Source organism: Anas platyrhynchos, chromosome 1, assembly GCF_047663525.1.
Source record: "Anas platyrhynchos isolate ZD024472 breed Pekin duck chromosome 1, IASCAAS_PekinDuck_T2T, whole genome shotgun sequence".
NCBI classification, from domain to species: Eukaryota; Metazoa; Chordata; class Aves; order Anseriformes; family Anatidae; genus Anas; species Anas platyrhynchos.
In genome coordinates, this window is record NC_092587.1 from 16,721,090 (window position 1) to 16,734,763 (window position 13,674).

A 13,674-nucleotide genomic window follows, 5' to 3' on the forward strand; every position below is an offset into this window, starting at 1 on the left:
ACATAAAAAAGACAAAAACAGACATAAAAACCAAAGGGGAATCCTGAACAAGCTCAGTGCTAATATTTCTTGTTTTCTGTGAAAATATATTACAAGAGACTCATGTGTGGCTACTTACATTTTGTCTGAGATGCCTGAATAAATGGTGCAAGGATTTTAGAGAAGAGGAATGTGTGATGTTGTGGTGATAACTACAGTGTAAGAATCTGTGTAGAATTGCCATAATATATTGATGAATATAGGCATTATATTTGATGTTGGCCTACCAGGACAGGCTAAGTTTAAAGGGTATATGCTGTGATAACAATTAGGCTCCTGTTGTCAGGACTAGCTAAGTACCCTTTTTGTAAGTTTGTCTTTCCTGAGCATAAGAGAATAATGGAAAAATGAATGTATTTGTAGTTCTTTGTTATTCTTAATAGAAAACTCATTTATTTTTTCATCCCATCCAGACGGTATCATTTTTTTGATTCCAAAAGTATGAAGGCTGTTATCAAGAAATATGTATTCCTAGGTGTAGTTTTGCTATTGATAGCATCTGACTTGTCCTTTCCTCACTCATCTCCTTTTTCTTCTAATGTGACTGTATTTAAAATATAACAGCACATGTTTGAACCACAGGGATCTGTGGAATAAACAACAGTGTTGACATTGAGCAGCATGATGGTTGCTTCCTGACATGCTTGCAGTTCTTATTTTAGAGAAGACATAAAAAATTTGGTCAAATCATCTGTTGCTTTAACAGATTTACTCAAGCTGCTTTGGTTTTCTGGGGGTTTCTATGCAAGTGTGTCTTTGGCTCCAGGCAGAAATAATACTCCTCATTTTTCTTTTGCAGAACTTTTTCAGCACTTAATGTTTGATACCGCACAGTAGTTTAATCTATTTTGAGTTCTCAAATTACTTTGCATCTTCTTTCTCAGTTTGTTCTCTCTAGTTATAGGCTCCTAAGTGGCTACACATGCATCTTATCACTTATCAGGCTAGAAAACATACTTGATTGAAAAAATGTTTTAAATAGGATTACTGGAGGGTTTTTTTTTGTTTTTTTTTGTTTTTTTAATAAAAAATTTTCTTTCTGTTATGTTTGTTAATCTGTTAATCACTAGCTTCTTATAGTGTCTCACAGCGGTCAATTTTGGATGACTGTATACAGTAATAGGTTTCTTCTTCAGTGTTTCACGGCTATGTGCTATGTTTTTTTTCTTTAACTTTTCTGCCGGAAGGATTACAACTCACTGCAGTTTACCGTATTTTTTTCAGGAAAACAAATGACAACTTCCAAAATCATGAGCTCAGGATAATTGAAATAGGAAGGCGGGCCTCTGGAGGTCATCTAGTCCAGTGTCCTGCTCAAGAGGTTCAGCTCTGAGATGGGGTTGCTAAGGGCTTTGTCCAGTTGGTCTCGAAAACATTCAAGGATTGAGACTGTAAAATCCCCTTGTGGGGGTAACCTGTCCCAGTGCTTGTCTTGTCCTCTTGTTGAAGTCTGTCCCTATAGTGAGGTGGAACATAACTTGTTTCAACTTATGCTGCTTGTCTCTCATCTTCCTGATATACCCTGCTATTAAAACTAAGCTATGTCATCTTGAAAACATAGGTTTTAGCAGGCTGCTGTCATGTACCTCTGAAGCCTTCTCCAGGACTCTCGTAGGGAATGCACTTGATTCCCCTCAGCACCTTGGCAGACTTCTGCCCTTGCTCCAGTCTATTGATAGTTTTCCTGCATTGGAGTCCCTAAAACTGGAAGTGGTATTCTAGATGTGGTTTTGGAATTAAAAAATTGTTTTACAGTAAAGTATGTTTTTTTTTTTTTTCCTTCTTTTTTAATGTTTAAAAAGTGATGGAGCAGTTTGCTCAGAGAGTTTGTATAGTTTTCATCCTTGGATATCAAAACTGAACTGCATGTGGCCTAAGCAGGTTGTTCCATGTGACTCTGCTCTGAGCAGGGGTTGGACTAGATGGTCTGCAGAGGTTCCTGCCCAACCTCAGTGATTCCGTAGTAAGTGCTCAGTGGGAATGATCACTACCCTTCATCTACTGGCCTCTGTTGCCAGGGCACACTTCTGGCTCGTGCTGAATGTGTCTGCCAAGACTCCCAAGTCCTTTTCACAGAAATTCTTCCCAGCCAGGTTGTCTCCAGCCTGTATTCTTGCAAACTACTCTAATACTGATTTAAAAAAATGATTTTTTGAGAGTGTGCATGGCCACATACAAAATATGTCTGAAAAAATCACTATTGATTATTTTAACGCATTATTTGAGACTTTCACATTTGTAATCTATAATTAATGTATGTAACAATATTTTGGTAGGAACATTCATATCGCAAGTAATGTGCTTGTAGTTTTTTCTACTTGTTTAATTACCCAAACTACTTTGTCTTGCATTTCTAGTTGAAGAATCAAAAGGTAAAGGTGTTTGGGGTGTCAGTCCACCCCGCTTACGATAAAGCCAATCTTCTTTAGAACACTTCTGAACTGTAGGTGATGTGTGAGTACTTCTATGTTTTCCTCTGTAGGAATAATGGCTGTGGACATGAGAAAACTAGAACTTATCCCACAAGTATTATTTCCTGTCAATTATGTAGACATTGCATTCCATCTGTCTTAATTAGCTTTCTTTCATTATTATGTCATCTTTTATAACACTTTCCTCAACAGAGTCCCATTAACATTCAAGTAAAAAGTTCACACTGATCTGTGCCACCTGAAAACGTAATATTCATGTATAAAATTGAGTGTAGTTCTTCATTTTATGTTCAAGTGTAATGGTAATAAAATAACCAAAGGGGAAATATATGCATTGCATAATGACCTAACCAGATGTATTAAAAATAGCAATAAAATTTTAATATCATTATTTATCAGGGCCTGGAAATTTTTAGAATAAAGGGGAAATAATTCATTTCCAGGGACTGTACTGTACTGAGGTGTATATTAGCTGTCTCTGTGGCTGATTAAATAGTAAGATTTGTAGTCTGCCAGGAGGTTCCTGGAGAGTTGTCTCTTGCTTCTGAGTTACGGAAAGTTGTTGCTAACCTGTGCCTCAGGTCTGATCCATAAATGGATGGATGAAGTGCTCTTTGGAAAATCTTTCAAAGGTCTGTGGGAACTGATACTTATCTTAAGTATCTCAGCTCAGGATATGCAGCTCAGATGTTGAAAAGCCCATACAGAAATAACTAGTACAAGTACTTCTGAGAATTCCTCACAGGGCCTTTCAAAGGGCTATTTTTAAGAAGAAGAGGTCAGTGATAGCTTTCTTTCTTTTCATTAAACTCTTGCAAGACAAGTATCTTGATCATGTCTGCATTTCATTGAAGTAGCTAGGCATTCATAGCTGAAATGGTTTTAGCTAGCCAGTTTATGGTTGTGATAAATTGCAGATGTGTTGTCTGCGAATTTGGGGCTTATTAGCCAAGATAGACATATGTAAGGAATATGCATGCAAGTGTCAGCATTTGTCTCTTATCTCTCTCATTGTACAATCATAGAATCATTAAGGTTGGAGAGCCCTCCGAGATCATCTGGTCCAACCACCCCCCTATCACTGATAGCACCCACTAACCCATGTCCCCAAGCACCACGTCCAACCTCTCCTTGAACACCCCCAGGGACGGGGACTCCACCACCTCCCTGGGCAACCCGTCCCAGTGCCTGACTGCTCTTTCTGAGCAGAAATGGCTCCTCATTGCCAACCTGAACCTCCCCTGGCACAACTTGAGGCCATTCCCTCTGGTCCTATCACCAGTTCCCTGTGAGAAGAGGCCGACCCCCAGCTCCCCACACCTTCCTTTCAGGTAGCTGTAGAGAGGTCTCCCTGAGCCTCCTCTTCTCTAGACCAAACAATCCCAGTTCCCTCAGCCGCTCCTCACAGGACTTGTGCTCCAGGCCCTTCACCAGCTTCGTAGCCCTGCTCTGGACATGCTCCAGGGCCTCTATGTCCTTCTTGTAGTGAGGGGCCCAAAGCTGAACACAGTACTTGAGGAGCGGCCTCACCAGAGCAGAGTACAGGGGGATGATCACCACCCTGGTGGACCTTGTGTGCATTGCATGTGTGCTTTCATGCACCAGTGAAGTTTCTGTATCACAGCTACCACAGGGTACCAAATGATAGCTTATCTAGCATTTCTGGATATGCTTCAGCCCAACGTGCCATTTAGCTTAGCTAAATTAAGAAGGTACTCTTTCTTCCCACCTTCCTCCGCTGAACGTGGCACTCCAAGTGTGGTGTCTTCAGCAAAAATGTGGACATTAGTGGGCCAGTCTCCCAAACCATCTCCACTAACTGAATCTGTACGCACATTGTATGGCTGACACTGAAAGACAGTACTGCAGGCATTCTCCGGTTCCTGTTGAAACAGATCCTGATGACAGCAGAAATGCAAGTTTTAGAAATGTGGGAGTCCTGACAAGAATGCTAGCTGTTGTTATTTCTGTATGTAGCTCTCCTAACGTTTGAGCTACATATTCATCTACATATTTGTTCCTGCAGTTACTAGCACTGTAACTCCATCTGTGAGACAGAACTTCTATATGGTAATAACTGTTTAGTAATTTCCAGAAATGTAGATTGTTCATTTTATGACAGTGCCTTGTCCAAGTTGTATCCTAAGAATGACAAAACATAGTCTCCTTTTCTTCTCTTGAAGCTGTGACTAGTCTAAAGAAAAAGAAAAAAAAATAAGGTTGGGAATGGATTGCTTCATCAGAATTGGGCTTTAAATCACTTACAGAAGTAACAACTTTTTATTTTAGAATAAAAATTCAAGTTGAGTTGTAAAATTTTATGAATGATAATACATAAAATTATAGGGATGGCTTCTGATGACTGCAGACAGACTGCTCTGTCTTGCTGACAGCGAGTTCTTTCTTGAGTGAAGAGTGCTGTTCTGATGGATATATGTTATTTTGGGATTGCTGTTATTCTTTTCAAGATCAGTCACTTCCATAAGTCTGTTTCTTACTATGAACACATTAAAATCTTTTCAACTTTAGGTATTAATAGTGAATGTATAAACAGGAGAAATTTTGTGAGAAGCAGGCTTGGCAATCAAGGCAGGCATTTGGGCCTATTCAGGATTATAACATGGCTTTTCTTCTAATGAGAAGTGGACAGCCATAGCATTTGTAGTAATTACTTATCAAATAATATCCCTAACAGGTGTTTCTCTCTTTGTTTATCTGTGTGTCATACGTGAGACTAAATTCTTCTGAAGTGTAAGTATGGTCACAACAGGAGCTTCTATTCAGGGTATTTTCTGTATTCATGATCAGATGTCTGCTTCTATTTTTCTTATGTAATCTGTTAGAGTAAATGTTGTTTTAAACTTAAAATGAAGAAGACAATTTTAAGTAGAACAAGAGTCTAGAAATTTTTCTGTAAGCAGCTTTAACCTTTCTCAATTCAGGACAGTGTTCTTACAGAGCATACATGTAAATTACTCTTAAGGATGACCAGCATTAAGGGCAGGCTTAGAATCAGAATCATTCAAGTAAATGAAAAGACTTTTTCTGAGGGAAAAACATGTACACTATAGTGCTGTTTTGTTACTTTTCCTTTTCCAAAGGACCTTTAGATCTTCAAAGTCCTGTTTGAAAGTCTTCTTCACAGGAGTCTTTGAAGGCTTTATTAGTACCTGAAGGAAAAAAATACATTTTATTGAACAATGTAACCATCCCAGGAAGTTAATAAACCAACTCATGCAATAAAGGTGTTGTAGCTACTCGCTGTTGGAATGTAATTAACATAATTGTTTTGTTAGTCCCATTATTGTGATGTAACACTAATTGAAGCGTGTCTGCTATTGTCTGTTCAACATTTGGAATAGTTATGCAAAGAAGCGTAACTGCTATAGTCTTCCTATATCGGTCCGGGTAGATTTAATCTGAGTAGTCAAGGACTGTATCTTGGGTGTTGATGATCTGACCTCAGACAGATTATTCAGCCAGCAGCGTGCCCAGGTGGCCAAAAAGGCCAACGGCATCCTGGCTTGTACCAGGAATAGTGTAGACAGCAGGACCAGGGAGTTCATCGTCCCTTGTACTCTGCTCTGGTGAGGCCGCTCCTCAGGTACTGTGTTGAGTTTTGGGCCCCTCACTACAATAAGGACATGGAGGCCCTGGAGCATGTCCAGAGAAGGGCTACAAAGCTGGTGAAGGGCCTGGAGCACAAGTCATGTGCGGAGCTGCTGAGGGAACTGGGGTTATTTAGTCTGGAGAAGAGGAGGCTCAGGGGAGACCTATAAAAGTGTTAAATAATACCAGTCCCAATACAGACCCCTAAGGAATACCAGCTATTACTAGACTCGGCCTGGACATTGAGCTATTGACTGCTACTCTTTGAGTGCAATCATCCAGCCAATTCCTCATCCACTGAGTGGTCTGTCTGTTAAATCTGTGCATCTCCAATTTGGAGACATGGATGTTGTATGGGACAGAAGTCTGTAAAATGATGAGCTGCATGAAGAAGATGAATAAGAAGTCACTGCTTTCCATCTCTTCTGATGCAAGACCTAGATAGTATCTGATAAAGCTGCTAAAGCTTCAAATAAAGAGTGGTTAAGGGAGCTACTTTTCAAAGGATGGAAAACATTTTACATGGACATAAAACCTGAACAGTTTGAAGTTTGGTTGATGTAAAGTCTTTAAGTAACTTCAATTACAAAGATACCGCCTTGAGTTAGGGAAGTCTCAGTGGTATAAACTGGAAACTTTGAAAACATGCTGCAAATACATCACTGCAGGCTTACCTTGCTTGTATCCTTACTCTGTCTTGTAGTCATCTACTGCTGACTGCTCTTAAAATGAGGTGGGGGGGATCTTCTGGCCCAGTAGCCAAATATGTTAGGCTTATAATAAGCCTGTTAGGACTTAGAGAAAGAGAAATGGAGGGCATCAGTAGGATTTATCACAAGGACTAATGTTTTTTTCAGGACAGCTTTCTTCAGAAGTTCTTACAGAGCCTTTTTCTCTTTGGAAGCCAATAATGCAGTTTCCTAGCCTGTCACTGAGTACTATTTTGAGAAAGAGAACAAATCTGCATGTAATTGTTTCTGAATACTTATGTATAACACATTGTTCTTTATGTTTTATACAAAATATCCTGTGCTATCACTGTGCTTTAGAATAAAAATCTGCTACAAAAAAATTACAGCATTAGCTTTTGGAATTGTAAGCATCCATGTTCATGATTTCTAGCTCTTATCCACATTTGAATTATTGTCTAGCCTACACCAGAACCCAAAAATATACTCTGAGCACTTCTTTTACTGCTACTTTAACAGTCCCTGTAGTTTATAACACTTGTGTAAAATTGAGGTTTGATTACATAGTCCAGTAGAAGCAAGTCCTGGGCTACCTGCTTGAGCAGGTAGGGCCAGATGGCCTCCAGAGGTCCCTTCCAACCTCAGCCATTCCGTGAAAAGATTAGGCCTCTGATTCTGAAACTATGGACACTTTTATAACACAGCCTGGGAATCACTACCTGCTTTTAATATGGTATTGCATTTTCCATCATCTCATGTAGGAAAAATAAGATATTTTTTCTGGTAGGAAGCTGGGGCTGCAACACGTTGTAGAGTTCATGTGTAGGAAATTAAGTTTTCAGAAGTTGGGTTTAATAATTACAAAGGATGAAAGATATTTTACAGGGAGCCTTTTGAAGTAATTGTAGAACACGCTATGGAATCTGTGCAGACATTATGCTCCAGCCCACTTGTGTGTTTGCTCGTCTGTGCATACTCTTTTTGTCCTGAATTATGTGTATTGAATTTACAATGTAATTTCCAGGTTCAAGAAGCATTTAAAAGCTCTGATCAAAATGATAAAACTTTATTAAAAACAAACAAACAACACATGAAGATTTTCACTTTGCTTTTGTAAATGGTTCTGATGGTTTTATAGATCTGCGTTGGCAAACAGCTTGTCTGACCTGAAAAGATGAGAAAACTGTGCCTATATTTGCGCTTGGCTGCAGTCATTATTATCAACTTATTGACAGTTGTTTTTTGTTTTTTTTTTTTTTTTTTTTTTTTTTTTTTTCTCCAGTTTGGATTTCATTCTTTAATGATGATGTAAGAGGTTGTTTGCTTTCCCTCTTCAGCTTTCCTCATCTCTTAAAATTATTCAGTCATCGTCTTTGTAAAGCAAATGATGTGGACTTTGTTAAGTCTTATAAAAGCTGCATTTTCAAAATAGAGAGTATTCCTGTTAATGATAACTGTAGCAAAGGTACATGCTACAGTATATATTACATAGTGCATAAGGTTACCTCCAGAGGGCATCATTTTCCCGAGGTTCTTAGCTTAGAGAGTTGCAAATGCATTTCATTTTCTGCCTCGGGAATGGAATGGAATAGTGCAATTGGAAGGGACCTTCAAAGATCATGCGGTCCATCTGCTTGACCACTTCAAGGCTAACAAAAAGTCAAAGCAAATTAACGAGAGTGTTCCTCTTAAACCATTTTATTCATTTATTTATTTATTTTTAAAATTTATGATGTGTAGATAAGAAATTTTGTTCTTTGAAACTTGAGAATATTTCCAAAGCATTGAGTAGGAAAAGTAACATGGTATGTTTTTGTGTGCATATGTGCAAGTACATAATGTGTGTATATATATGTTTAAATATTACATATTGAAGGACATATATAATGTTTGTATATATTTATACATTATATTTAATTAATAACATACTTGAGTTCATATATTTATATATAGTATTTTGTTTCCTTCTCTGTATGCCTACAGCAGCTTTTGTAATGTACCAGATGGCATTCACCAATACTGTCTATATTCCTTTCCCACGTGTAATTAAAATAATTGAAATCAGAAAGAAAGGTTTTTCAGATTGATTATGAACTTAAAGCTGTGGAGTACCTGTAGTAATTTGAAGAGATTTAAAATTAAAATAACACTGAGCTATGTTGAACTTGGTTAACTTTGCTTTGGAAGTGCACACTACTTAACGCCTACTTGAAACGCATCTGTGTTCTTTTTAGCACACCATAAGCGAGTAATATTTTGAACAGATAGCTGTCAGTACTGTGGTTCTGTATGGCAATTAGAAGTGGAATAGATTTGTTACAATATGCATCAGAGCATCACATTGCTATACGTGGTTGAAAATTCTAGAATGTACATTTGTAGTAATCTGCCTTATACTGTAGGCAATTAAAAATGCAAGAGGTGTGTGGTGTGGATACTGCAACATCTGGTGATTTTAATCTGCATGTTAAAAATGCAGGTAGGACCAATCCTTAGTTTCACTCAGTATCCCTTTTTCAGTGTATCCACAGAAAACATTTCTTCAGGACTTACTTTTCAATGTAAACAGCTTGCCAAATTATATCTTATTGTCTGCATTCAGAACAGAGAGAGAAAAATGAGTGGGATTTAATTCCCAGGGGTTAAACATGTTTTTTAGAAACTCCGTGATCTCTTTCTCCTTTCTTTCTGTGAGTGTGGGGTGGCAGTTAGAGTTAAATTTGTTCAGTGCCTTTTTTCTTTATTTCCATCCATTAAGTGCATTTATTTTCTCTATTTTCATGTTCTAAACAAGTTTATTCCATTTAAAATTTTCTAACCTTTTATTTATTTTTTTTTTAAGTAAGAATTAATCTAGTATGTTCATGTCTTCATGTTTAGTGAAGGCTGCAATTGAAATATTTTATTTTAAATTTTAATTATTATTTTTGGAGGAAAAAAAAATCCTGTCAGACCTAGTCGTAGTTGCAGGGCAATTAGAAATTAGTCTCTGCAGAATAAGTACAGGTGATTAACACAAAGATTTGAGAGTGAAGCAAGTTTTGAGCCCTTGTGACATTATAAAGTCTTAACCTTTTGTATTGTAAGGTGAAACTAATTATATGTTGGAGTCTGAACTAGATATTACAACCATTCAGCTGTGAAGTAGGTTAGCATAGTTCACTGAAAGTATGTTGGAAGCTATTAGAGCAGAGCATTGAGGAATTTAGTGCACACCAAAGCATGACTTTTTTTATATTTATCATTGGTTTTGTTGTGTTCTTGTGCATACTTTGACATATGTGAATGCATACTTAAAGTTGTCAAGAATAATGGTTAGAAATAAGGTGTTTTACATCAGCTGTTTGCTGAAGATCTGTTGAGGTAAAACAATCTGGTTTTCAGTTCCTTGTGACTTTTTCAGAGCTTGCCTTCTGCTTAATATAGACAAGTAGTTACACAAGGAATAAATGAGGAAACGTAACAAAAACTTGAAGGATGAGTAATGAGGCAGAACCCACAGGTGTGAGGGGGAATAGGTAGGAGAGCTGAATACTGGAACATGTTTTTCTGCAGAAGCCAGTAGAGAGCTGTATTGGAAATGTATCCTAAAAAGAGTTGTCGGTGCTATATATAACAACTTGGGTCTTTTGAAGAGCTGTTATGCCAAATTTGGAAGCAGATACCGCTAATTAAATTGCATGGTAGAGGAATTTAAATCTCAACCACTCTACTTTCATATTGCCCTGGGAAATATTCCATGACTCCCATGAGTTTGACATGTTTTTCTTTAACTCTGTTACTTGCTTTTTCCTCTACCAGTAAGCTCAAAAGGAATAAGAATTTTAGATAACAGAAAACTTTTTTTTTTTTAACCATTTGCAAAAGTCGTCTTTCACAGGTTCACAAACTTCAGAAAGTTATAGATACCACAAGAGGGAATATTTGTAGCATAGTTTAATTAGAAGAGAGGTCTTGAGGAGCCAACAAGGATCTTCCCAGATAGACGAGTGAGCACAAGTAGAAGAGTGACCCTCAGCTGTGTTCATTTGCATCTGAAACAATGAGTTGGAAAACAAATGAATAGCTCAAATGATCATTTGATCCAAAAAATGTGAAGAGCAAACTTAACAGTTATAAAATCCACGATGGCAGTTTTGGTTTGCATATCCAGATGTATATGGAGTAAGTGATACTTTGAGAAAGAGAACAGTGTTAGATTCGTAGACAGGGAAGAGGTGAATGATGGAAGTGGTGGTGTTCTAGCTCTGCATTGGCTTTCACTGTTAAATATCTGAAGTTATTTTTACAGAGGATCTGCTGTATGTTATGTAACTGAGTACCATACTGCTGTGCTTTGAGCACAATACTTCTGGAACTATCAGTTACTGTTCTTTAAATAAAAAATAAATATATAAATGTATAAACAAACAAAAAATCAAGTTAGAGTTAATGCTTTCATACAAATACATCCAAATGCCCTGCCATTTTAGCTGTATAGTTCACGTTAGATTTTGATTCATTGTTTGAGCTTTTGTTTGACCTTAGGTTCAGAGCAGTCATGATTCAATTGAAATAGATTTTTGATTTCTCCCACTGCTGAAAGGCATTATTCTGAACTTCTAAGGATGAAATTCTTATCCTGTGAGTGATAAGGATCTAAATTTTTATATTTTCTACATTATTTGTGATAAAATTGGAAATTTATGGTGGGGAAAAAGAAATTGCCTTAAAAAATTGATAGAGTGGCAAGTTTTGGCATTTAAGAAGATAGCTTTTTAAAGCTCTTTAGAATTCCGCAATATAGATGTAACTTCAGGGGCACTAGATTAGCAAGTAGTGAGCAGTTGATATACCACCAGCAGTAAGGTGTGCTGTTAGAGACAAGGACTCTTAAATAGGTTGGTAGCGTGTGGTGATTTACTACTGAAGTATAGAGACACTTAGGAAATGTAAAAACAAATCATGAGCACCTTAAGCAAACATAAGAAAAATAAATGGGTTGGAATAAGTACTTGGGGTAAAATAATTTCTAATTTTTTATAAACTTATACTTGTATATGGTTTCTTCTTTAGGATAATTACACATTTGCACAGCCAGGAATTCAAAAGAAAGTGAAAATGTTGGAAGAACTTGTTAGTCGGATCGATGGTAAGTCTTAAAAGCTGACCTAATTTCTAAATGGTCTTTCATTGAAAGTGGTTAGTTAAAATGTTTGCAAGAAGTCTAGCCAACATCACTGCTGATACAATGGTGGAGTAACATAGCCTTCCTCAGAGATGTCACACTCGATCAATTTGTGGCACGCTGGCCTTTGCAAGATCACTGTCCTATATCATTTAAAAGAAAGCTGCTAGAGCATGAGCCACTTTCATTACTTTTTATTAAGGCAATATAATCAAAATTCAGTGGCAATTTCTTTGCAGCAGAGTAATGACCACATACAAAAGGCAGCTGGTATTCATTTCATATTAAGCTCAATGATTGTTGTAATTCAGGCAAGTCACAGTGGTTGTTTATAGTTGTCCTTCGGCACTATGTTTTGTGCCTTTGTGCATCATTTTGCTATCTGGAATGCCTGAATAATTTCTCTGTGGAATCCAATTAATTATGAACTCTGGAAATAACATCTTTAATATTATAGATAAATTACCGTCTATGCAGAGGCAATTTTAGATTATGCTTTCATGTTTTAGCAGGGCACTTTGAAATATCTTCTACCTTCATCCTTAAAATAATTCCCTTCATGAAATGCTGACTGTCATATTGCTAGAGCAGAGTTTAATTAAATGAAATTCAAGAGATAATGCTGGCCCATTCTAAACATACTCTCTTGGTAGTTTGTTAAATTAATGAACAGAGTATTAACGAAATGTTGCCAAGCAGAACCAACCATATATTTGTGACACTAGCATGTCAGTGATGAAATAGAAAAAAAATATTTTATGTAGCTTAATATTTGATAATCTGCTTGAAAAGATTAATTCTGTCTTTTCATTATACATATTGTGAGTTTTTCTTGTGCCAGTGCTTACCATAGCAGATTTTCGGTTGGCCTGCATGTATTTACAATCTGAATTTTGAAAAAACTCTTCTTGCCTGTTTAGGATGTTGAATATTCTTAACAATGTTTATGTAATATCACTCATATTACATAATGTGCGAGAACATTGTTTTTATATTATACTAGGAATATAGGTGTATGTAAAACCAATGTACATGTAGATGTATTTTTTAATATGTACATGAATATAAAAAAAGGATGCTTCTGTACATAAGGTAGCAAAATGTTTGTATAAGAACATTTTAAAAGCAGTTTAATTTGTTACTTCAGAAATCATCTGTTTTCAGTATGGATTTTTATATATTACTTTATGTTTATATCAATAGTGGTATTTAAATTTCTGTTATTTATAGAAGCTAATGCACTTTAAATAAAGCGTGTATTTATAATACCTATAAATAACTTCGTAAGCTTGGTCAATAAATTACTTAAACACATTTTTTAAAATGAAAAATGTCATTCTGATAATAAAACTCATTATTCTGTTTAATAAAAAAAAGTATGCAGTATATTGACAGGAATATTATATCGACAGAAAGAATTGCTGAAGGCTGATTTGTACCTTCAGTGTGTTAGAGATACAGTTAAGTAACTTTTCTCGATTGATTAAGTTCCTGAAGCATTATTTTGAAGGGTTTACAGTTAAAATGAAAAAAAAAAAGGCAGTTGTAGGAAAGATGGTTGTTCTTAAACTGTCCTTTACTAGGACAATTTAGTTGCAGTTTACCAACTGCCGTTAGTAAACTAACTGCAATTGAAATGTATATTCCTGATTTTTATTTGTTTTGCAATATATATATATATATATATATGTATTTAATAGAACTGTATTTAATAGGACATTGTTGAAGTACTGCTGTA

At 36.4% G+C, this 13,674-nt stretch overlaps 1 protein-coding gene across 1 annotated transcript in view; it reads left to right on the forward strand.

Moving 5' to 3' along the window:
* The window catches only part of TBC1D22A (TBC1 domain family member 22A), a 169,627-nt gene that overhangs the window by 65,691 nt on the left and 90,262 nt on the right, over positions 1 to 13,674 (forward strand). Inside the window, exon 10 of the mRNA XM_072032932.1 lies at positions 11,825 to 11,900. Within this exon, the coding sequence (XP_071889033.1) occupies positions 11,825 to 11,900 (76 nt within the window). The remainder of the gene's footprint in view (positions 1 to 11,824; positions 11,901 to 13,674) is intronic.